Source organism: Montipora capricornis, chromosome 13 (assembly GCF_036669925.1).
Source record: "Montipora capricornis isolate CH-2021 chromosome 13, ASM3666992v2, whole genome shotgun sequence".
NCBI lineage: Eukaryota > Metazoa > Cnidaria > Anthozoa > Scleractinia > Acroporidae > Montipora > Montipora capricornis.
The window spans coordinates 4,489,395-4,515,039 of NC_090895.1; the positions used below are offsets into that span (position 1 = coordinate 4,489,395).

General features: G+C 37.8%; 2 protein-coding genes across 2 annotated transcripts in view; one reads left to right on the plus strand and one right to left on the minus strand.

Annotated features, from left to right (window-relative positions):
- The window catches only part of LOC138029770 (tyrosine-protein kinase receptor Tie-1-like), a 556,173-nt gene that overhangs the window by 132,147 nt on the left and 398,381 nt on the right, over positions 1–25,645 (minus strand). The gene's annotated exons all lie outside the window — the stretch shown is intronic.
- The window catches only part of LOC138029728 (fibroblast growth factor receptor 2-like), a 45,669-nt gene that overhangs the window by 8,663 nt on the left and 11,361 nt on the right, over positions 1–25,645 (plus strand). The window contains exons 2-13 of the mRNA XM_068877492.1: positions 8,063–8,332; positions 8,644–8,904; positions 9,230–9,505; positions 9,775–10,020; positions 16,320–16,562; positions 21,424–21,471; positions 22,296–22,402; positions 22,901–22,959; positions 23,033–23,226; positions 24,195–24,299; positions 24,379–24,397; positions 25,085–25,127. Coding sequence (XP_068733593.1) covers positions 8,063–8,332; positions 8,644–8,904; positions 9,230–9,505; positions 9,775–10,020; positions 16,320–16,562; positions 21,424–21,471; positions 22,296–22,402; positions 22,901–22,959; positions 23,033–23,226; positions 24,195–24,299; positions 24,379–24,397; positions 25,085–25,127 — 1,871 coding nt within the window. The remainder of the gene's footprint in view (positions 1–8,062; positions 8,333–8,643; positions 8,905–9,229; positions 9,506–9,774; positions 10,021–16,319; positions 16,563–21,423; positions 21,472–22,295; positions 22,403–22,900; positions 22,960–23,032; positions 23,227–24,194; positions 24,300–24,378; positions 24,398–25,084; positions 25,128–25,645) is intronic.

A 25,645-nucleotide genomic window follows, 5' to 3' on the forward strand; every position in this document is an offset into this window, starting at 1 on the left:
TATCATCGTTATGTGAATCGAACATGCTTAGTTGAAACTTGGCTAACCTACCTTGATAACATATACTCCACAACTTTTTTGGTCATTCTGTTGGGGCGTTGTTGGGTTGCGGTTAACCCATCCTTTCAGTCTAACGTTACTTGCCTCAATTTCCTGTCAGTGTGTAAAACGTCTTGGTTAATACGTTGACAAAGAAACTGAGAAGCAACGAAATACTCGAACTGGCTATTTTGCCAATAATTGTTAAAGGTATGCTTACCGCATGCAGGCGAAAAACACTTTCCCATTCATGGAACTGATGTCCAATTTTCTGTCGTAGTGCAACAACAATTTTTCTTTAACGTTGACAACCTTAAGTAAAAGACGTTAATGGGAACGATCAGCCATTAGCATACATAATAAGAGAAGGAAAATTCACTTTTCCATACCCCTAACGTCCAATGAACACTTGTGTTCACAGGTACTAGGATTGTCCTGCTTTAGAAAGTTCACCTGCATCAAAGAGCAAATAAATAAATACATTTATTTATTTATTTATTAAGCGAACACATCACGAAAAAGTATGCGATTCTCTGTATGGAAGCTAAAGGAGGCAAACAAAATCAAAGTAACCTTGGTCATCCACGGCCACTTCATCAACTTCTCCGGCCCATCATTCCTTTTTATTATTTCGGTTAAGAATGAGTCGGCGGCAATCACTTTCTTACCCTATGAATTGGAAAATCTTTTTTAGTACACTCGTTTCAAAAAGTAATGATGGACTCTTGTTTACCGCCCAACTAGTGGCGTAGAGCGCTAACGTTAGTAATAACGTCAGAAAGCCTATAAACTTACCAACAAGTTACCATCTCGCGTATATTTAACACTTTAATACTCAGAGCTTACATTTTTTTCCCCTGACTCCTCTAGCTTTTTTAAACATGCATTGATCACCTAGAAAGAATAGAGAGATATGATAATATTACCACCATCTCGTGCGTTATACTTGTAATCGTCATTTAGGGTAGAAGTTTCCTTGATAGGTTGATGAGAGCTATGAAATGAAATGTATTAACAATGCACGACGTTGACCTGTATGCGTTGTTTTTTTGTAACTTGCGTTAGACAGTTTGTAACCGCGTTATTCGCACGTCGAAAGATTTAATGTGTTCCTCAACTGTCACCTAGGAAAATGTAGGTCGACTATTTTCCCTGGTTATTACATGCTTGAGTCTCATTGAGTTACTTTTAATCGATAGAATAATGCAAAATTTGGGAACCGACACAAAAAAAAAGCAATTCGAAGTTCTTTTACAGGGCACCTTCGGACCAAACAGAACTGTCCATTTATCACAGCTAACAAAGTGTATATGCTTTTTTTTTTCGGGATAAATCTTTCTCTTCTTAATGGAAGGGCACCAATTTAGAGGTTTCATTTTCACTTTATTTACTAAATCCGTAACCAACCGGCGTATTACCTTGTCGTTTAACTAGCCTTCTTTATAGTTGTTAGAGCGGCTTTTCATCATTCGTTTGTCTTCGTCTGACAGTTCTGACACCTCTGCTTGTAAAGTTTTCAAATCCCCCACTGTTATGTCGCCTCCGTATTTACACACCACTTTATTCAAATCAGCATTTTTTTGCAAGTCCCAAAAACAGTCAACCTGTAAAATAATCACCATTTTAAAAGTGACTAAGGAATAGTAATAATAAACTTACAGCGTGTCTTGGTGTAAATATCACGCAATTTTTACGTTAAACCATTGGCCTTACACGCAAATCTACCACACCTTTAGTCTTGATTGCTGTCTATTTATGCTGAATATTTTATTTCACCACAACGGTATAATACACAAGTTACCCTCTCCGCCATGCGTAACATTTGGTTGTGTCTTTTGTGCTCCGCCAATACTTGTTTCATATCCGGGACGTCATAACAGCCAATTCCTTGCCATGTGACTGTTATCCCTCTCATAAAAACCAGGGCTTTTTCTACTTCTTCTTCTTTTTTGTCGGTACCATTCTAGTTTCAGCACTCCCTTTAAGAGGGCCTTCTTGTTATATCATTATAGGCTTATCATCATTTTACCAATTTGTTGTTCCTTCTTTCCGCTTCGATCTGTTCTTGAAGATCTTCTATTTTTATTCTCTGTAAAGACAATTTTTGACTCATAAACAAATTGCAATCAAATACATGTACAACTGTAAGAAGTGACGTGCCTCGGAACACTTACAAGCGTTCGTCTCTCATTTCTCCACTTTTCACTGTCTTTCTCTTCGTCCGCGGTTACAGTGGCATCCTAAGCAGAAGCAAACAACAAGTGCAGGCCATAAAGAAAAACTCTTACATCACATGCATTGTCACTGAAAGCTCCAATATTGCTATTGAAGAGTAATTACCGTTGTGGGTTTTATCAAGTCCATTATTTTCTTCTGCCCTGTCTCCAAATCCTTATACGGACGTCAATACTTGCTCCTCTGTAGTTTTTGCTGTTAGCCACTTGAAGAAGTATTTATTGAGGTTGTGGGCTTGCTCCAACCTTAAAACCAATTTCCAACTTTCTCTTGAAAATCTAGCCACATATCTTTCTTTTCTGAAAACCTTTAGTGAATAAAGAAAGAAAACTATTAAAAAATGGTTGTTTTTGGAAACTAAGAATGTGCAAAACTAGGTACACTTACGTTGTTTTTGTTCATATGTTTTGTGCGCTGCAAATACTCACGCAGCTCTTTGTCCAAGCGCTTGTTGACACCTACTTCAGGCACTTCGCACGATTCTTGTGGCACCTTCATATGGCTGTAAATAAAGGCTCTTATTAATCTCGCCAAATCCATAAAGCTGTCGGTAAATGAAGAGTTTGCGGCAGGATGTGATTCGGCCTCTGCTCTCTTGGGCGCTATATCGCAAAATGGAGGGCCATAGAGTTCGGACATTTCAAAAACTGTTTTTAGAAGAACTGAAACAGACAGACTGTGTATCAGGCCTGGCTGGCTGAAAATGGGTACGGGATCTTACCCCTTACCTTCTTTTTAAATGCTTGATTGGTTGCCTAGTTACCTAGATCTAAGACGCACAAGCATTAGTCTTACGTCATTCCGAAAACATCGCCGGAGTCGTCATCATTCTTGCAAAATATTCACCCCTCCTTTCGCTTTAAGCATTCCTGCGCAAACCTATTCCCACTGCAAACATGGGCGTATTTCCTTGCGCAACCTTTCATCTGCCTTCTTGACCTCTTCCTTTGACCCTCTGATGATAACGGATCATTTCGCATCATGGGTCATTACTGCAATAGGCTTAGACACATTATGCCTGCATAATTTTGGTAATGCTAAAGTTAAATCATCAAGCATTATGCCGGCACAATGAGCGTTTTGTAGGCATAATGCTACAAAACTTTATCTTTCATTGATTTCGATGAAACGTCTGTTAGAGAAATGTCTCTACAAGACAATATCGATTGCTAACCCAATAGATAGATGACAATTGAAATATGTTCCAGAGAGCGAAGGATCAGAGAGGGATTTAAGAATCGAATTCCTTTAGTGCTGTTTAGAGCTTGTTGTTGTTGCAGCTTGCATTGTACTAGAAAGATAAAAACGTTGCGTTGTTAACCCATGGAGGTACCTTGTCCGTGCAGGAGCAGGAAAAGGGCTAAAATTTGAGCATAATGCGCCAACACCAGCATAATGTTTGGCTATGATTTTTAGGGTGACGCGCTGCTCGATTTTTGGCATAACGAGTCTAAAAAAACATGAAAGGCTTAGCAGGGATCTTGGAAACGGACATTTACTTTCCTTTGTGTTACCCCACAAGAGTCGTCATCATTCTTGCGAAATATTCATCCCTCCTTTACATTGAAACTTTATTAGTAACTGACTTGAGAAAACTTGCTTAATGCACCATTGTGATAGTTATTTGGCACGGCATTAGCAGGGTATCCATGGCATATTCCATTTGTTTTGGTGGCTGGCATGGGTTCATTCTACATTTTGATCTTTTAGTGGGTTGGATATGTAGGGTTTTGGGGTTCAGGAGTTATATAGTTACCAGGGACTCATTTGTTTGCGTAGACTTCTTTGGTCAGTGTTTGTGGAGTAGCCCCACCCTCCCCATCCATTTTATTTCTTTTTTTGGTTTTCCCTGTTTAAGTATGTTAACTTAGCTTTTTTCTTTCTTTATTCCTTTCTAATTATTTGTTAATTCCACTGCGCTATTCTGGTTCAGTGTGACGGTTGTTAGGTTCAGGGCTGGGTCTGGCAGGTGGGGCTCCTACCTGGCTAGGATGGGGTTAGCGCATGCTCTGGGGCATTATACCTTCTTGGCTTTGGCCTGGCAGCCAACCAAGCCTCCATTTGCCACAAAGGCGTAAATAAAAAGATTACTTTATTATTATTAAATTTTTTTTTTACTCTATAATTATACACTGTGTTATAATATCAATAGAGCATTCAAAGACTCAATAATAGTTCTTGGGGAAAACAGCTAATCGGGTCACCAATAAACGTCACATGCATGAGCTTTTAAAAACTGGTAAAACCCTTCTCATTTGAATCCTTTTATAAAGCGCATACCAATAAGGCATTGCTTGTTTGTCCTGTTGAATGTTTGTTTGGACTTACGTTCTGTGAAGCCATTCAATAAACTTGCAGGTCTGTTTTTACCGGGTCTAAAACCGGTCAGTAGAAAGTTTTTTCACTTTTGTTCTCTGCTAGGGTTACTCACTTTTTATGAATATAAAGCTCTCTTAATAATAGTAATAATAGTAGGAGAACTTTATTTCACACAATAATGTTTAAAGTTGAAGAGCTTTTGGGGTCGTGCACAAATGAAATCAAATCAAGTTACATAACAAATCAAATAATAATAATAACAATAATAATAATAATCATAATAACAATAATAATAATAATATATTATTATTATTATTATTTATTCATTCCTATAGCGCATTTCCTGCATGGCAAAATGAACAAATGCGCTTTATAATAACTGATAGTTATACTGCAATTGTTAATAATAGATAATAGTGATATTTAGTAAGTATAATGAAAAACTAATGAAATCAGCCGATTTATGCTGTCAAAGTCTACTAAGTCTCAAATCACATTGGTTTTTGAAGAGAGTGGAAAACCGGAGCACCTGGAGAGAAACCTCGTGGAGCAGAGTAGAGAATCAACAAACTCAACCCACATATGATGCCAGATCTGGAAATCGAACCCAGGCCACATACGTGGGAGGCGAGTGCTCTCACCACTGCACCATCCCTGCTCCCCAGTTGTTTATTAATTAATTGCATTGAGGCATACGGATGCCAAGCACAAGACAGCTTTCTCAAAAGGCTTATGACTGATAATTAATATACATGTAACTCCAGCCTGTAACTAATGGTGACCCTGTAAAAGAATAATCGTATATTTACCCAATGGGCTTTTAGCCAAGTTTCAGTCTGCGTATCGATGTTTCCACAGCACAGAAACTACGTTATTACGAGTGTTTAACGACATCCTTGTTGCTATTGACAACCACCGGGATGTTGTACTTGTTCTTCTAGATTTATCGGCGGCGTTTGACACCATTGAACATTCTGTTTTACTTAGTCGTTTGGAACACCGTTATGGATTTGATGGGAAGGTGTTAAACTGGTTTAGATCATACCTGATTGGTATGAAAGACTTGTGCACGCGTTCATTTCATCGACTCTTGATTCCTGTAATAGTTTACTAACAGGTCTTCCAGATAAGGAAATCTCAAAGCTCCAGCGCGTGCAGAATGCTGCAGAGAATGTTGGTGCTGCAAAGAATGAACATATGTCACCCATATTACAGCAACTACACTGGTTGCCTGTAAAGTTCAGAATTGACTTTAAGATTTTGATGCTAACTTATAAAGCCCTTAACAATCAAGCTCCCGATTACATTTCTGAACTATTGACTTTGTATAAGCCTTCTCGTGCACTTAGATCTTCCAGTCAAATGCTTCTTGTTGTACCTAAAACTAAAACTAAGCTTTATGGGGACAGATCGTTTGCTGCCAGTGCCCCTAAACTTTGGAATGCACTACCAGTAGAAATTAAGAATTCTGAATCACTCGATATTTTTAAGAGTAAAGTCAAAACACACCTGTTCCGCCAGTGCTATAGAGTATAGAGATCATATTATATATAGTTTATAGAGATTACTATTATTATTATGTATAGTGTATAAACCTTATTTGCATTAGTATACAGGATATAGATTTTGTTGTTTTTCTTTAGAAATCTATTGTAATTTTAGAGTTTCTCATACTGCTTGTAATTTGAATGTAAGATTTGAATGTAAGATTGTAAGATTGTAAAGCTTTGAGAATTTTGTAAAGCTAAATATATATTATATTATATATTATATTATATTATATTTAATAGGACAAGAGAGCAAGAAGGAGATCCATAAGTTTTCTTCAATATTCATTCTCATATAAACTTCTCTGTCCCTTTATTAAACAGGACTCGAAATTGCAACTGACTTGTTCGAAATGTTACTGCATAAAATTGTGTAATTGGCAACTTTTTCCTTTTAGCCACTTTCATTGTCAGGTCAGTCACCCTTATCTTTTTCTATACTCTGCAAATTGGACAGTTTTCTGGGTGTGCATAAAAAAGAGTAACATAAAATGCATGATACCAAATATGTAATGAAATGCAAGAGGTACAACAGTTCTTTGAAGTACGATGTTTCATCCGTCTTATGTCTTGGAAGCGAGGTACACTGTATTGCTAGAGCAAGGTAATTGTTTATGGAAGAGTGGAGGATAGAACTGCTACATGTAATGGCAAAATATTAACGGCGGTATTGTGATTTACCCAACATGCCATTCACATCGAAATGACAGTGGAAAGCTAATGCCAGCAAAAGAGCATGGTTTACACTCACGTGTTGAGGGATGTCAGGGCTAAAAGGACATACCAGAATACAGAACAGTAAAAACTTTCAACGTGTGATCGTAAAAGCAGAAATCTTGTGACTGCATAATTATAGTTTTTTTTTGGCATGGAAAGCTAATGCATATTGAATTCACCTTTACGTTCAGTTCTGCTATCATTGTGCATGAATCACCTTCCTTTTTTGTTCATCTGACAAACTTTAAATTGAGTCATTTCAAAGAACGTGTCAAGCATCACTTCAGTTCTCTTTGTGTTGATGTGGATCACAATTTCTACCATGTAGTGTTTTTGGCTTTCATTATTCAAAAGGTATGGTTTCATCTGATAACAGTTTGTTTTAATATGTTATTCTTTACTGCTTAAATAATTGACTTTAAATTTTTACTGTCCTCTTGCAATGTGTGTAATGTGTTTGCACTGGAATTATAAATTGACTGATTTAAAGCAAACTGATCTAAACAAGTTGAGAAAACGTTGTCATGTCTAACTAACTAACTAACTAACTAACTAACTAACTAACTAACTAACTAACTAACTAACAATAATGGTAGTCTTTTTTAGATGGTCATGATTGTACATCCTCCTCTATGCAATTTTGATACCAGGCTGATCACTCACAGTAACATAGAGCTAATGGAAGGCAGGTCTAAAACACAGTTTACATTCCACAGGTCGAGACCAGAGGTCCCTGATTGCTCAGTTGATGAACTATGGAGCAAAACATTTTCCCTCAACCTGAAACAACATGTTAATATTTTTTTTTTGTAGAGTGGTTAGAGCAAGGAGACACTTTTTTGATAGTGTTGTTTATTTTTATACTCTTCTGTAGCACAGTGACATGTACATCTACACTCGCCTGTGACCCATTACCTGTGTCTCAGACCTGCAGGCTAATGGACTAATTGAATTTAATTGGATAATCGTTGATCATTTTATGAACACCTAAACAACTAACTGCTACATTTTAACACTTTTAAGAAGATTAAAGTTGTCATCTTTTCTTGGAGGAACTGAAAGAGAATATCATTCTTTAGACCCCTTTAATATAATGTGCACATTACTATTGGTTCATTTTGGTTTTTGCATTTTTCACAGCACCGGCCACCAAACCAAGGGAGATAAGTGTGTTTGAACTTACTTTTAGTTGTCCATGTTTACAGATAATCCTGCCACTGTCCATTTGGTCACTAACGCTACCGAGAACGAAAACTGTTCTGATTTCCTGGTGATAAGTATCACATGTAAGGCATCTGAAGCCAATCCACCAGTAGAAAACTACCAACTTTTGAAAAACCACGAAATCGTGGACACAAGCAGCAAAGGAACCTGGATTAAGACCATATCGAGTAAAGGAAACCATATCTATAGCTGCAAGGCTTTGCATCCCTTGGGAAATGTAGCAAGTGCTGATGTTACTGTAACCTTTAATGGTAAGTTTAAATGTTATGAATAACAATTTGCTGTCTCTTTGTAAAATCTAAACTGCTGTTAATAGCCTGATCAGTTGGCATGCACATTACATTGCAGGGTATGTACAAGTACATGTATTAGCTTTCTTATTCATTGATGGTAGGAAAGATTGATGCATATTTGAACTGCAGAAAAATCATTTCAGCCATAATCATGATTTTCGAACATTACCATTGTCAACATTAGTTACGTATACTGTTCACAACTGTGATTATCAAGAATCTTAAATATATTTATCATGTCTCAATTACATTGTGGGGCTTTTTTTCAGTTCCAGTTCAGATATTCGTCCATGTTCAAAGTGGCAGTGAAACTCTCCTGGAAGGTGGCAATGTGTTTTTATACTGTAATGCATCTGGGTACCCTGAGCCAACCGTTACTTGGACAAAATTAAATGCAGATGACTTAATAGTATCAAGCCAGTTGTTAAACTTCTCTATCATCAGCAAAGAGGCTACTGGAGAGTACATCTGCAATGCAAACAACACCTGTGGGAAAAAGCAGTCAGCAGTGAGAACCATTGATGTGCAGTGTAAGGACACCTTTTTCCCCTCTTAAGCTTACAATGTAGTTATAACTATGCATTAGGGAAATCTTACCATTCTGAAGTGAGCCACTAGTTTGCAGGGTCAGTATGTAACACATCCAAGAGCTCCCAACAAACACATGTAGCTGCCAGCAGCTGCTGGGATACAACTCCTATCACTGGTGCTTCCTGATAGCAAAGACATTCATTAAAATCCACTTAAAGTACTTGTATTTAACCAGTCAGGCACCTTTCACACCGATAAATGACTCCTTTTCTGTCACAATGGCACAATTAATGGTTACGTTCTTTGTTTCCTTTCTTTGTGCAGATAAACCTGAAAATGTTTACCTGAACACTTCAAGCCACAAACTCTGTGCAGGAAAAATGGTGATATTAAGGTGTTCTGCTGGCGATTCTAATCCAGCAGTAGAGAATTTTAAACTTTACAAAAATGGTCTTAGGCTTGCTAACGTCACGGTGACAAGAGCAAACGTAGGAGTATTTAACCAAATGCTATACACCCAAGGGCAACATATTTACAGCTGTGTGGCCGGCAATGCTGTAGGAAATGCTTCAAGCAGCAATACCATTGTGGAAGTTGAAGGTGAGGTTTGCAGCCAGCTTTTCTTGGTTAATTTCCAATTTCCATTGCTTCACTAGCTACTTCACTTGATTAGTATTTGTTGTATTTTGCACCTTTCATCCCCACAAAGCACTATTTTAGAGAGTGTACACGACTCTATATCATTTGCAGATCAACTTTTGACTTTTAGACGGGATTTGGGTTTCTTCACACAGTTATGGCCTTCCAAGGTAGATATTGAATTGTGCTGAATGGAGAGTCAACTAACTTGGTTCCTTTTTCCTTTCAAGCCCCAGCATCAGTGACTGTCGAGAATCGTACCATTGTTGTTAGGGAGGGTGACACTGTGACTCTGCACTGCATGTCCTCTGGCTTTCCACGACCAAGTGTTTCCTGGGTCAATAACTCAAATTACATTATGGAAGCAGGAAGCATATTGAATTTGACCAACATCAGGAGACACAACCGAGAGTACAACTGCTCAGCAAGCAATGCATGTGGAAATGACAGCAGACAAGTTTATATTGATGTGCAATGTGAGTCATTATGTTCAATACTGAAATGCATTAATTTTTTCAAACCACATGATTGTTGCAAAGTGTAAACACCGTACACGTTTGACTACAGTACATTGCTCTGTAACCAATTTTTGTTCTTAAGCTTAACTAGATGTTTATTAAACCATAATTAACTAATGTGTGAAATACATCGTAAAGCATACTTTAAATTTTGTAGTACCTTATGCTTTTTCCTTGGTTTTGTGTACACTTACACTGTAAAAATAATATTCGTTTTTATTTCAAAAGAAAGAGTATTACTGGGTTGCCAGTAGGGCAATCCCAGTCGGAAAGTAGGTGGGATTTGTTTGTTTGGTTTTTATTTTCCGTGTTGGTAAAAGTCTTGCCTGTCACTCCCCTGGTAAGTGGTGTCTTGTTAGGATCGAGAGGGTAGTGGAAATGCGTAGATTTCTCTGGTGGACACAGGAGAATCATTAACTTAGCCTGCAATGGCGTCGAAAGTCATGTAACGCGAATGGCGTTTTAGTGGATCCTTAAATAAAATATACCCTTATGGAGCTCAATAATGGAAAGTCAGTTGGATAAACTAGGCAGGCGGTGAAAAACCAACACCTGGAATCTCAAAAGCGACGAGTAATGGACTTCGACAACAATCTATCGCCCGTCGAGCCGAAATCAAAGTGAGCTGTATTTCTAAAAAAATATGTAACCAAGTGTGCTGCTGTTATGTAGAACACTGAAACCAAATGGAAAATTCTCTGGTAACTTATGGGTTCAACAAAGACAGAGAACGATTGAACGAATCGGAACACCTTACGTGGATCTGTGATCAACTGTGCACAGTCTTCAGGTAAAAAAAATAATTGGAAATCTAACAGCCAAGAATTATTTGAAAGAAAGCTTGTCGTGTATTTTGTGTTTCATTATTCAAGGAAAAGGTTCTTCATGGAAACGGTTTGATCCTGAAATTTAGTTTGTTGCAATATTGCGCATATTTGACACGATTGAGTTTCTTCTCTTCACGCACGTAATGAAATAGAAGGGTTTTTGCCTCTAGTAGCAAATATGTTGTTTGTTTCAAAAAATTGTTCGCTGGAAAAGGTGGCCTTTATGAATTTATCATGTTTTATGATATGCGAGCTTAACTGGATAGTCTTTTATGGCAATAGTAAAGCATTTTCTTGTCAAAATGAGGTTAGCGTCTTTCTGGTGTGTTAACTAATTAACTCGTGAGTTTGTATTTGCCGTCTGCCTCGTAACCTTGATTTCCACTCTCAAAATTACCCCAGAACCTACTTTTTTGCGTAGTTTATGCTTTTAGAATGATGTTCTTGTTTTGCATAAAGCAAGCTAACAAAATCTGTACCTTGCTGAGTTCGCATTTGTTAGCGTTAATAGTATTTTCGGTCCGATGCTTCTGTTTTATGAGGGGTATATTGTTTTGGTCTCCCATCCAAGCACTAACCCCACTGGACATGATTTAACTTCAGTGAACTTTGGTATTACAAAGCTGTCGATGCTCAGAGTGCGCTCTTAAACTTGTGGTGAAAAGAAGTTGGGAGGGAACTTGAAAATTATCAACATGTCGCCCAGAAGCCAATGTTTCTCGCTTCTCTTTTATTTGTTATTCTTCAGAGACTGGAATGCTGTAGTTCAATACCACACAATAGGCCATTTCCGAGTTCATATCTGCCTCCTCTTCAAGGCGAGTCTAAGTGCGAAGTTTTATGTTATGAAAATTAGTTTTTATTCATATGTAAAGTAGAACTAATTACCATCACAAAAACTTCGCACTTCGACTCGCTTTGAAGAGAAGGCAGACATAAACTTCTGATTTTCTGTAACACGTACCACAGGCAACCCAGTGTATGCTTCACGGAAGCATCTCGTTGGCAAGAGCATCACGACATTTGCATGGCTTCATGTCATAATGATGATATGTAAAAATTAACACACATGTAAGCGGCAAGTGTAGCATTATACAGTGAAATGTGGATTATGTTATCAACAATTTGAGACATGGGAATTGATATAAGGGAAAGCAAAGGAAAATTACAAAAGTCATTTTTAAGTGTTGTGTTTACTTTTGTCATAAATCCTCTGTTAAAATGTGTACAAAATCGATTCTCATAAGGATTTTTTTGTATCATCAACAAAACAGCACATATGCTTTGTGTACTGTTGTAATGAGTTTGCTGCATGGCACCATATGGTTTTGGTGATTGCCTAATGCGTTCGTTTTATGTCTCGCATTTCAGTTCGGTACTACAATAGTTCTTTCCATGTAGACCCATGTATGGTAAAAGTGTTAGAAAGCTGATCAAGTAATTTTTATAAATTTGCGTGTAGATGTTTATGTGATATACGCTTCTTTTGAAAATGTCAGCAATGTAATAAATAAGAGTTGGTGATCAGGGTTCTTGGTTAAACCTGTTTCTGGTGACACTGGTCTCGGGTGTCCTTAGTAAGTGTTATGGCTGTAAAAGGGCTTCCATCAGTGAGCAGTTGGTCAATCATTTGAAGGGCTATGGTTGAAAAAAAAAAAAAAAAAAAACACAGCAACGGCTGTTCACAGTTCCAGTGACAATAAAAGTGCAGGATTTGCATTAGTCCGCTAGTTGGGTGATACTAAAGCTCTATAGCACTAGACACTTCTACAAAGTTCCTTTCCTTTCCTTTTTTAAGAATTTACACCCATTGGTAGTCCACATTAGAGAAGGTTTAGGTGCTAAAATGATAAAATGATAACACATGAAGCCCTGAATATGAACAGAAGAACACACGTACCGTACATTACAGTGGCGAAATAACGTTTGACTTTAAGAATACAACAGGCTCTCTCAGACAGCTAAATGTATTACGATGCGGGAGGTATTGAACATTTAGGGTTGGCTATTCTACTAGAGAACTATTAGTAATAGTCCGCAAGTAGCGAAAAGCGTGACGCTTTCTGTCGTTTTATTCCCAAATAAAAATTCTTCAACTTGCATTTGCTAACTTTATTATTGCCTTTTTCGTCCGACTAGTTGTGCAATACTCAAATAATTAGACCCTTCGCCCTCAAGGGCCACAGGTCACCAGCCCATTCGGCTTCGCCTCATGGGCTATTGATCCGTAGCCCGCAAGGGCTACGGGTGTAATTGTTAAATAGCACTAATTGGGCACCCCGGTGTGCAAACTTAAGGTGATTTGCTAGAAATAGAACTTGTTATAGATTTCTGATGAAAAGTCGCAGACTGTTGTAACATGTCAAGGAAATGATAAAAATGTAATTAAAAGCGGAGGCTACCGTGCTCGTATCCATGGAACGACCCTGATGAATGCAGTTATTTAAGCCACTTTGACAATTGCCTTGCTTCCCAAATGTTGGACAAATTTAGCACTATTTTATAAAAACATTAATGTAATCCCTTATAATTATAATGCAGAGCCTCATGTCACTGTATGGTTAATTCTCGTGCGTACTTGAAAATTGTATTTGAATACCTTTGTGAGTACTTAACATTACTACATAGATTTAACTTGATTACGGGCTTTTCGACTCTTAATGGCTCCTTCCATACAATTTTATGAAATTGCCAAAAAACTGGCCATAAATTGTTGCTGATGTTCTCAACATTGAGAAAAAATTGGAAATGAAAAATCGGGGTCATCCTACTCGTTCGGTAGAAACTAGGGAGCTTAAGCAACGACGACGGCGACAGCAACGACAACGTCATCTCAATATATAAATTCATGTTATTGTAATCTTCATAACTATTTCAACCTTTTTAATAGCATAAGAGTGTTCCAGTTTCTCAAAAATGACACTGGTCGGAACGCCCCTAGATTTAGGAGAGAAAATGAATATTTATCCTTAAGTGCTGACGTTCTTCACACAACCTCAAATTTGGTTATTTCGCGTTGTTGTTTTGCTGACGACAGTAAAGAAATGGACAAAAGTGAAAAACGCACGAGCAAGGCGTGCAAAGCTATTGTTTTGGGCCCAATAAATATGTAAATTTGTGACGTTCTCGTTGCCGTCACGCGTTATTAAATAGGGAGTTTAAGATCTACGACGCCGACGTCGACGAAAACGTCACCTCAAAATATAACGTTGCAGTATCGTAAGTTTCTCGCGGTTTGGCCATCTCGTTCGCGTCCTACATTATGGGCGAAGTATCCTGAAAATAAATTGGTTCGAGCGACTTCAGAGCAAAAATAGAGAACGAAAGATTTACATTTGAACGCTCGCGTTGTCGTCAAAACCTCAGATTTGGTGATTTCACTTCGTTGTTGTGGAGAGAACGGCACGTTTATGTGCTAAAATGCGTGTTGTTTCGCGGCGTTCTTGTTGACCACCGCGTCGTAGATCTTAAAGTCCCTAGTAGGGAATAGGGAGCTTTAGCAACAACAACGGCGACGGCAACGAGAATGTCAGAAATTTGCATATTTAGTAGGCAAAAACAATAGCTTTGCACGCCCTGCACGTGCGTTTTCATTTTTGTCCATTTCTTTGCCGTCGTCAGTAAAACAGCAAAGTGAAATAACCAAATTTGAGGTTTTATGGTGGACGTCAGCACTTGAGGATAAATTTTCATTTTCTCCCTTAAATTAAGTTTAACTCATATTGTTGTCATTCTTTAGGGACTGCTACACCATTGTCATGTTAAAAAACTTGGAATAGTCTCGAAGTGATTACAATAATGGGAATTTATGTACTGAGATGACGTTCTCGTTGCCGTTCCCGTCGTCGTTGCTAAAGCTCCCTAGTTTAAGCAAAGACGACGGCTACGGCTACGGCAACGCCACAAAGCAAGAATATTATTGGTTAAAAAAGGAAAAATACTCATTCTGCACGGGCACCACGAATTTCCGTTCATTTCTCCTGCTGTACTCCACAAAACAAGCACGGGATATCACCAAATTTTTGTTTAGACGACAACGTGAGCGTATAATCACGAAAGAGTCATTTTCAGTTTTCACTTTAAAACCGTTCGTACCCATCCATTTACAGGATAGTTTGCCTGTATTGTACAAGGTGAACAAGACGGCATAATCGCGAAATAGTTGCGATAGCGCTAAGCTATATTTTGGACTAACGTAATTGTAAGGAGAAGTGTTTTTGGTAGTGATATTCTATGGTGATGAAATGAATTTTACCAGCAATGTGTTAACTCCAGATCCAAGCTTACATGTCATGTTTGTAACTGTTTAAAGTGCTACTTCAGAATCCGAAGAAAAATAAGAGCTGGTTTATTGGTAATGGTAGTACTTAAAGCTAAACTGCAAATTGATGTGCCGAGAGAACTGAAAAATAGAATAATAGAAACAATAATAAAATGAGAGGAAAATAAAAATAATGTAGCACTGCCTACAAGAACCCCAAGTTCCCTTGATGTATTTAAGAGAAGATTAGAGAATGCATTCATCATAGACTAGGTCATTCATCAACCTAGAGGAGCCAGCTTTTCCAACATTTTCATTCAGAATGCGTCTACTCAAGGAATAAAACGTCATCGTGTACACGGTATCAAAGGGTTACCCACTTGGCAGAACCTCTTTCAAAGAAAGGGTGGCTGAATAAACTTTTTGTCATGTGAACTCTCTGCTTGTCTACGCAGTCGAAGTAAAGTCAAGCACAGATGAACTAAGCATTTTCTGTTGTCAGCTTGTCCTAGTTAAATTACTGCTTACAAAAATTCACTTGGCTGCGGGAGGACGATTCTTTCATAAGAGACAACGTAGGATTCTTAATTGTTGGTTTATGTAACGAAACTGTTTAAATGTTGTATAATGAAAGTGAGAGAACCAGGAAAGCCAAATGAATATAGCACGTGATGTAATGTTTAGAGGTTCCCCAAAAAAGGTGGTACTCAGACCAGGTTCTGTAATTGCCCCCAGGCAGTCTCTGGCTTACCTCTTGGGCTTCACATGTAAATAGACCAATGCTGTCTCCCACCATGGGGAATTCAATTATAAGCCTTGCGTACAAAACAAATTACCTCTGAGTTGTTACTGGTATTTATGCTCATTTGCAGCTTTATTGTACCTAAAAACACTCTCAAAGGTCCAAGGAATGGTCAGTAAAATGTTGCTATAGTGGCCTAGTGAAAGCAATAGGGTGATTGTGTGTTGTGGGCAAGAGTTGTTGGTAAGATGATGATGATGATGATAATTTCAAATTATAGACCTGTAGATAAAGCTAAAGAGGACATTATTGTGCCGGCCTGCCACAACAGTATTCTTACTAATTCATTTGCATTCGGTTGGTAGGCTAAAGAAAAATGTGGTGCACCTCTTGTATGATGTGATCTTGCTATTTTCTCTCTTTATAGATGCTGCCGAGGACACAGGTGGGGGAGGAAATGATTCGGTTCCTGAAGGTAGCACAAAACTGTTTTTATGTCCAGTTGATGGAAACCCTGAACCTAACATAACATGGTACAAGGGCAATTACGTAATTGGTCCAGAAATTTCTCATGCAAAACAGTTGGAGGCAAGGGAAACTGGTTGTTACACTTGTTCTGGAAGCAACTCACTTGGAACACCAGTCATCATTACTCAGTGCCTTTCTGTTGGTAAGATTATCGGCTTTTTATATCGCTATCTTTAATGTAAACCACTTTTGAAGTACATCTGTACGAACACTGTAGATATCAGCTGTCGACGTTATGGAGCGGGCTAAGTCTCGTGTTCATTTCTATCTCCATTTGTTCTACCGTCGTTTCCGGTCTGACCGACGTTGTCGTTACTTTGTTCCTCAGTGGGGTGCTCGTGGTGTGCTGGCTTCTTTGCGCAATGATGGGGTGAACCAACGTCTTTCCGTTGAATGAGTCTGTTGACAGGTGACCCTTTCGGGTTGCTTTTCGCCGTTGTGCTGGGTCGTGCTTGTTTTGTTTTGTCCTGTTGTCTTCGAGTCCTTTTTGTCTATTTGTCTGTTCCACCTGTTTGAGTTTGTAGGGGCGTGGTTCGATTCCTCGGCGAAGTTGTGTGTTGTTACACCCCCGTTTAAGGTGAACCGTTGTGTTTGACGGAATAGTCGTTATGTCTGGCGGCCATTGCACTCACCCTTCCGGGGGGCCAGCCATTCGCGTTAAACATAAAAAAAAAAACTGTAGACAAAGATGACATTAATACTGTCACGTTTTTTTGTATTCATTTGTCAGATGGTCTAAAGGTAATTCCCATTTTTGAAAATAGACTTTTGAGCTTTTAATTGGCATTAAGGTTTTATTTTACCTGGGCAAGTCTGCATTTGGTCAAGAGCCATCTTTGGTTGGTATGTTTTGGCCACCGGTGTCACCCATCCTCAAGATTGCTGATAAGGAATTAAAAGATATAACTTTTGCAAAGTCAACTTTGCTTATAAAGCTAAAGAGGTCTTTTTGATTGTTCCCTTTCATGGCACCATCATATCGATTATATTAGTAGTAAAATCAGTAAAAGCATAAATATTATTGCACAATTAAAACGTCATGTACCCAACAAATCTTTAACAAGTATCTATTATGCACTTATATATCCTTATTTAACTTACGGCTGCGTATTGTGGGGTAATAACTACGAAGCTGCCATATCTCAAGTGGTAAAGCTCCAAAACAAAGCTGTAAGAATCATCAATGAGGTACCACTTCGTGAGCATATTACTCCCCATTATGTAAATCTTGATGGCCTTATTAAATTTCCTGATATTGTGTAGTTAAAAACTTGTCAACTATTTTATGATCTTATCGTAGATAACAAACCATCAAATCTTACTCTATCTTTTGTATCTGAGCAACATAATTAAACTACTCGAAGCACATCCTTACATTATCTAAATCCCAGTTCTTTTAGAACAAATATAAGGGAATTTTGCCCAACAATTATTGGATGTTATTATTGGAATGATATTCCTCTATTCATTCGTAGTATGTCAAACAAATATCCATTTAAAAGATCTCTTTTTCAGAATTATTTTGCTCAGTACTAACTACTGCACTTACTGTTTAGTATCCCTTAACTATGTGTTCCTCGTTTCTTTGCTTATTGTACTTATCTTTTATCTTAAAATGAAATGTAACTTAATTTAAAGGGCATCTAACTAATTTACCTATATCGTTGCCCTTCTCCATTTACTTTATGTAGTGAGCTTCTCGGACCTTCTAATTCCCTAAATAAATGGGGGAAGTAAATGAAATGAGGTCTTTTTGTCTTCAAACAAAGCATTTAGTTGATTATTTTACTTGATTGTATAAAAAAAGGAAAGTATTTTCTAGTAAAAACTGACATTCATTGTTTCACACAATTCATAATTGATTGTAGTTACGTTTAGTACTATTCTTATAATATTGTTCAAACCTAAATCTCTATATTACGCCTACCCTGTTTTTTAAGCAAATATTAAAGATAACTATGTTTGAAGAGTATCTCCAGATCTACACGACGGTGGCCAACATCCATCCATTTGCAAGTGACCTCTGAAGTGCCCTCCACCACCCCAAGCAATGTTGAAGCCAACTGCAGCATTTCTGAATGTTTCCGAAATTCCAATGAACTTGTAAGAAGAGGGGGTGGGGGGAGGGGGGTGGAAGGGGAAAGTTAGGCCCATGCCGTTGGCTTTGAAACCGCTTGTACTTTTCCACAGTTGTACTGCTCCTTATCCCATTTCTCGTTGAAAGTAAAGGATAGATGCCAGATTTTCTAATTTCCATTGCAAATGTCTTGTTAATAAAATCATTAAAATCAAAATTCGTTTCCAATACTTTACAGCGACAAATATATTTTTCTGATATAAAAGAAGTAGGTCCGTCTGGTCTGCGTTTTGGGAAATAGTCAACTTGGAAGTAAAGGGGTTCTCCAAGAACATGTAACAAACAAGCTGATTGCTAGTGAGATCTATCTTTGCATTGTATGGTGCATGCCATTGAACCACCCAAGGTTGTAGAAAGAAGTGGAACCAGGACAACCAATGAAAGTATGCTCGATCGAATCGGGATTAGAACATCGCGGACAGAGATCATCATCAGACAATTTAAATCTTTTCAACTCTTTTCTAGTAGTAATTATCCTATGCAACAAATTAAAGGAGAACTGTCTTAACTTATTATCTTTAGAAGCGGCATAAGTGTAGCTAAACCCTTTTTGCCAGTTATCTGAAATCACAGGAAATTGTTTCTCTTAAGTCTTAATAGAAGTTGGTTTAGCAGTAGATTTCTCAGTTACTAGTTTACAATAGATTTACAACATAATTCATTAGATCTAAACTTACGTCCTGTGAGATTTTTAGAGTAGGAGAAATAAGAGAATCGCGGCGCAAATCTACATTTCGAGATTCAAAAGCTTGCTTTTTGAGAACAGTAGGGATTGCAGATAATTTCATCAAGACAATTAACATTCGGAAAAATATCCGAGTCCCAGATGGGATTTGAACCCACGACCCTCCGTGATCGTGATGCTTGGCTGTGTAGCCGCGCGATGCGGTTCCAGTCAAGACCTACAAATTGACCCTTGCTCACCATAGAGTCTCCAGTAGCTCAGTGGTTAGAGCATCCGACTAGATCACGGAGGGTTGTGGGTTCAAATCCCATCTGGGACTCGGATATTTTTCCGAGTCTACATTTCTCCTTACATTGAATATCATTGTTGTTGTATCATCTTTAACACAATTAAAATTCGCTTCCAAATTTAAAAGATCATGAATAAGTTCGATGTTGCTGTCGAACCGTGATTTCCAAAACATTAAATTGCCGTCCATTGTAATATTTCGATTATTCCACAGGATAAATTTACTATTTTTATCCTGAAGACTATTTTTCTCACATCGTTAAAATATTCTTGTAGCAATTTTTGCAACATGGTAGTTGAAATTAAGAAGAAATGCTAGACCTCCATGTTTATTGAAAGAATAGTTTCGAATTGCTTGATCCTTTGTTGCACTCAACAGTCTACTTAGCCAAGCTAAACGCAACGATTGGCTGGTAGATCACCTGCCTTTTCACTTTATCTTTCTTGCTTTTCCACAAGAAAGAAGACAGATGGGCTTGGGTGTTCTTAATTACTGATTCTGGAACGGTGAGCATGGATGCTGTATACATTAACTGGGAAATACATTAACTGGGAACACCAATTGTTTTTGCAAGCAGTGTTCTGCCATAAAGTGTACGGTCTCGCGTCAATCACAGATTTAATTTACGGATCTTATTAGAGAAATTTTCTTCATTATTTGTATCATTGTAAGAGAGATATGCTCTGATTGATTTTATTGAACCTTGCTACAGAAGAAGTTCAGGATCTTGAACATTTTACTTTTTAAAGAGCCGATCGCCATTACTTTAGTTTAGTTTGTACGATTCAATTTAAGACCTGAGATATTACCAAATATTTCAATGTTATGAAGAAAATAATTAAGAGAAGTAGCTTCCCGAGCTACAAGAGTTGTATCATCCGCAAATCGAGAGATTTTAGCTACCTGCATGTTGATTTGAGAGGTCGATCCCTTTGCAGCTTGGATCTGGACGAATTACATGCTAATATTTCTACCGCCAGAATAATCAAGAGGGGCTGTAGTGGACAACCCTGCCGTACTCCTCTTGATACTTTAAAATAATTTGACAAGAAGCCAGCACTCATCGCTGCAGACTCCACGTTGTTGTAGAAAACCGACAACATGCAGGACCAAAATTAAACAGTTCCAGAGCTTTCGATATAATGTTCCATTCAATTGAGTCAAAAGCTTTCTCAAAATCAACAAAAAGAAATATTCCTGGAAGCTTTTCAACATTCGTATATTCCATTATGTCATTCAATAATCTTATATTCTGACCGATATATCTTCCTTTTACAAAACCAGTTTGGTCCGAGTGAATTAATTTAGGTAAGAATATTGCGATTCTTTTGGCAATTGCCTTTGATAATATTTTGTAATCGACGTTAAGAGAGTTCTTTGGCGCCAGCTAGAAAAAATTCGCAATCATTTTTCGGTATTAAGGAAATTATTCCTCTTCTCTGCGAAACTGATAATTTGCCACAGCAAAGGGCTTCCTTATAAGAACTTAAGAGTTCATTACACAAGGTGTCAAAAAAGGTTTCATACAGTTCTGTTGTAAAGCCATCCTCACCTGGAGCGAGTTTTTAACTTCTTCGAGTGTCAAGTCACGTTCTAATTCTGCTTGGTCATCATTACTCAATTTAGGAAGATCTAGACTTTCAATAAAATTCTGGAAATCTTTAGTTTGTTGGGGTGCCAAACTATCATTTATTTTGTTGTGTACAATTTACTAAAGTGGGATTCTGTATTTCTCTACCACTCTCGACGTCATGCAGCACTAGGTTTACGTAGCTAAAGGAATTACAATTATTGTCATAGAGTACATCTTCCTTACTATGCGAAAACACTGAAGTTTGTTACAAGTGTTGATATTATTATCTGCTGAGAGCTTTCTGGTGTTCTTTATTTAGTGCCAGAGGAATCCACCTCTGCTTCGCCCACCTCCACAGGGGAACCACGTAAGTAGTTAAATTAGCATTTACTACATGAAGTCAGCCTTTTAGATCATTTCCTTGAGATGTAGTCAGTGCCAGAATTGTATTGATCGTTTACAAGGGGAATTCAACCGAGGGTGCATGCCTAAGGCTTCTAGCTCTGTATGCTCAGATTTGTGTACACCCCATGACCTATAAAGTGGTCAAAATATCTTTGCTCGAATGCTGGACATAGCTACACACACTTATCTTCATTCGGACCTCAGATAGCCCACCGTTCGTGTATGCATACAAATATCTGTACACGGGTAACAGGAAAGAGCTAATAACGGAATAACGATACATATAGGACGGACTGTTACATGGGAAATTCTCTTGCATACATTCACTCTGAATTTAGCTCCCTGTTTATTGTGGCCGAAAAGCGATACAATGAGCTTTGAGCCATGCATCGGACATCAATCAGAATCCAGAGCTTAACATCTCAGTAAGTAAAGTACTAGAGTCCATACCTTGTGGTTTTCACTGTCTATTAGAAACCACATTTTCTTAAAGCGGGCTTGTACTGTTAGAAGGTGTAATATTATTCATACATTTGAAAGTGTGAAATATCTTGTAGTCGTCCAGCCTTTTTGCAAGCTTTTTGTCCTGTGAACTTTCATCTGAGCTATTGGAGCCCTTAAAGCTAGAGATATCTTAGGTAACATGCATGTTCAGAAGATCACGCTTTTCAATTAATAAGTAAGTGCCAAACGTTGCTATAAATAAAGAACAGATGTTGATATTTTTTGTCCAGGAATTCACTTTTCAATCAAGAGTGAACCAAATGTTGCCTCTTCCCTTTTTAGCAAAGCAATTTTATGCGGCCCTGACGATAATGGAAGACTTTGTATCAGAATACAGAGATTTGAATAATCAAGTTTCAAAACAATTGGTGGATTCATTTGTGTCAGAGGTGCATTTTAAAATTTTCTCAAATATAATCTAAGGTAAATGGCGGGCGAAAGAAGATCAGCTATTTATTTATTCATTTAAATATATGTCGTTTTTTTTGGCACAAAGTTCTTATCCTTTTATACTTACAAGGGGTGGGAGTTCCGTTGTCACAAGTGCCGCAATTGCAGAGAGCAAAAGGGAAAAGTTGGAATAAGAAGTGTTCAATAAACTAAGCCATTGCTAAATACTCTCATAGTTATCTCTTTGCTTTGAAAGTCTTATAATTTTTCTGCATTAGTTGTTAACAGCTATGATCACAAATAGAGATAACACTGAAGAAACAGGTATTCCTTTCCAAGCCTAACCACAATTGCAGAAGGGTAAGAGAGAACAATTGCAACACTGGATGTTCAATAAACTAATCCATCGCAAAACAAACGTACTGCTCAAGTGTTTTCAAGAGAAACCGCTCCATTTCTCTTATAGTAAACAAGTGTGTTGGTTTTACATTTTTTAGATGGATAAAATATACCAGAATGACGACAATTATCTTAGGACTGAAGTGACGGGACTGAGGTTGGTGGATTGAAACTGCTTTCGTTATTTCGACAGTAATTTATTCATTGTTGCATGTCTTCTTTGTCTTCAGGAGTGGCAGTGTAATTGTATCCTTCATCCTTTACTTTAAAAATGCCATGACCCCTTGTCAGGGAATTTCAAAACTTGAAGCTGCAATTTCTAATGGCATCTTTGGTACTTATCAAGTTGGAAATTTGACTCTTCTCTCACCTGGGACTAGCACTTCAGTCAAGTCCACCACACCAGGAACTTCTCAACCAACAGGTATGAAGGAATGACCATCAAACGTTTTCATTTCCTTGTGGATAGTAGCGTGATAAGGGCCTTGAATCACTAGCCCACACAGTGTCCTTGTTTAGTGAAGATATCGGAATGGATTTTGGAATTGACTACTATGTAAAACTCACGTTATGGGAAAGGAAAAGTAAAATAAACGGCATCTGATTGATTAAAACTGCCTGGGGGAAGAGAAATAAAGTCACTCGATGAAGAAAGCAGCTGTAACAGATATTTGGGGATTATGAAATCTGACATGGTTGTGTACGAAGAAATGAAAACTAGCCTGACAAAAGATTACTTCCGGTGTTTGGGAAAGCTGCTGAAATGAAAACTTACTGTGGCAATATGATAAAAAGGAATTAATACATGTATGTGGGTAGTCTCTATCCTTAGATACTATGCAGTATTCATTGACTGGACTAAGAGCGAGTTAAAAGGGCTAGATAGAAAGACCAGAAAATATCTAACCATATACAATGTTCTTCATCCTCGTGATAGCGTAGCCAGATTATACCTGTCGAGAAAGATAGGCCGGAGAGGTTTGTGCTCGGTTAAGGAATGCGTGGACGTGGCAGGAATGAGTCTCTTTAACTATATTTCTAAGAGCGAATAAGTTATTGGCAGAAAAAGGAAAAGAGTGTGCTCAGTTAACGAGGTAAAAGTGAAAACAATGATTTCCCTATAGGTACGTACGCATACTGGATGGCATTCCCTTAGCCGAACCTCGAAAGTATCTAGACTATCAATTAATCCATATCGTTCCAGTTCTTGGGATTTGTTGTTGCACAAACAACATAATCCTCTTGGAGCATTCTTCAGCTAATGGGTGTTATAGACCCCACTCTTTTATCATTTATCATTTTTATCAAGTTTGGGAGCTCTTGTTACAAGTATAATGTTTTTTCGTTTTTGCTTTGTGGACTAATTATGTTACTCCATATTTATATTCACAGAATTCCAATGCGCATGCGACAGCACTCTGTTGGTAATTATTGGAGTTCTTGTGGCAATCATCATCGTTCTAATACTGGTCATAGCCTGGCAGCATAGAAAGCTAGGTGAATAATTTGATGTGTCTTCCAGGATTGTGCTCTTCATTCTTTTGTACTTATTGGAAATCTGATCTTCTTTTGTTAGGCATTGCTAGAAAGAAAAGGTAGGTATTTTTGTATTTTTTTCGTTTTTTTTTTGTCCATTGAACATAAATATAAGAGGTCTGCCTCAACGTTATGGGAAAGTTGCAGTTTCCTGTAAACGTTTAGTACTATATGAGTCACTGTGTTGCATCAAGGGCACAAAATCGTTAAAAAAGTATAAATGTTTATAGTAAAAAGAAAAAAAAATTGGCAAATCGAGGAAAGCCGTTTTCTTTGTTAAGGAAAAAATTGCAGAGGAGCGGCAGGCGTATAGTGTCACCTGTCCTATGGCAGAAATGATAGTAACGATCATTTCCCATCATCGAAAATATTTCGATTAATCTTTCTTTTAAAAGAAGCTGTTTTCGAAACGACCTTCTCCTGCAAGAAGTTTGCAACGAATGTTTGCAGGTGCGAGATCGCAATGATACAATGCTCAATTGGTGACGCACAGCCAAAAGGAGCTCATGAGAGACGTTTTGTTCTCGCCCACCCAATAAATGGTGATGGCGTAACTTGAAAATCACCTATTTGGTCCCCACCAGTTTTCTTTTTGGTTCTCCCATAAAATAACTGGCCTGTCCGAAATGATGTTTCATTTCTTTCATGGCAATTACTTTAAAAAGGAAAAGAAAGAAATAGTAAAAAGAAACGAAGGCTAAATTTGAAGAACTAACATTTTTGCCTACTCTTTGATGTGTCTTTAGGCCATACAAGGTTGCAGAAGATAAAGATAGAAGAATTTATGACGTGAGTTTGAAAGCGAAAATGCAAAATGATTTAATAGACTGATACTGTTTTTTTCTATTGCTGAAACACATTTTGCCATTTCCAGCAAGTTAAAGCATGAGCTGATTATTTCACAACGTAGAAAAACTTCGATTTTCTGGGTTAATTAATGTACAGTCAACTCTCTCTAAGACAGACACTATCGGGACCCGCCTCAGCTGTCCGTCTTAGAGAGGTGTCCGGCTCATAGAGATTTTAAGATAATAATGCTGAACCTGTGCACAGTGAATACGCGTCTGTTTAAAGTTTGTTTTAACTTATTTACTTGAACGAAACCCACAAAATGGAACAAAAACATTTACAAAATTGAGTGTCTTGTCGTATTACAAACAGTAAACAGTACATTCTGCAAACGGGAACATAACCACCTTGACTTACGACTGCCTTTCGCAGCACAAGGTTTAAAAATATGTCAATTTTTATATTAAAAAATATTGATAAAAGCAAGTTAAGTTAATAGCTTCTAATAGCCATGGCTT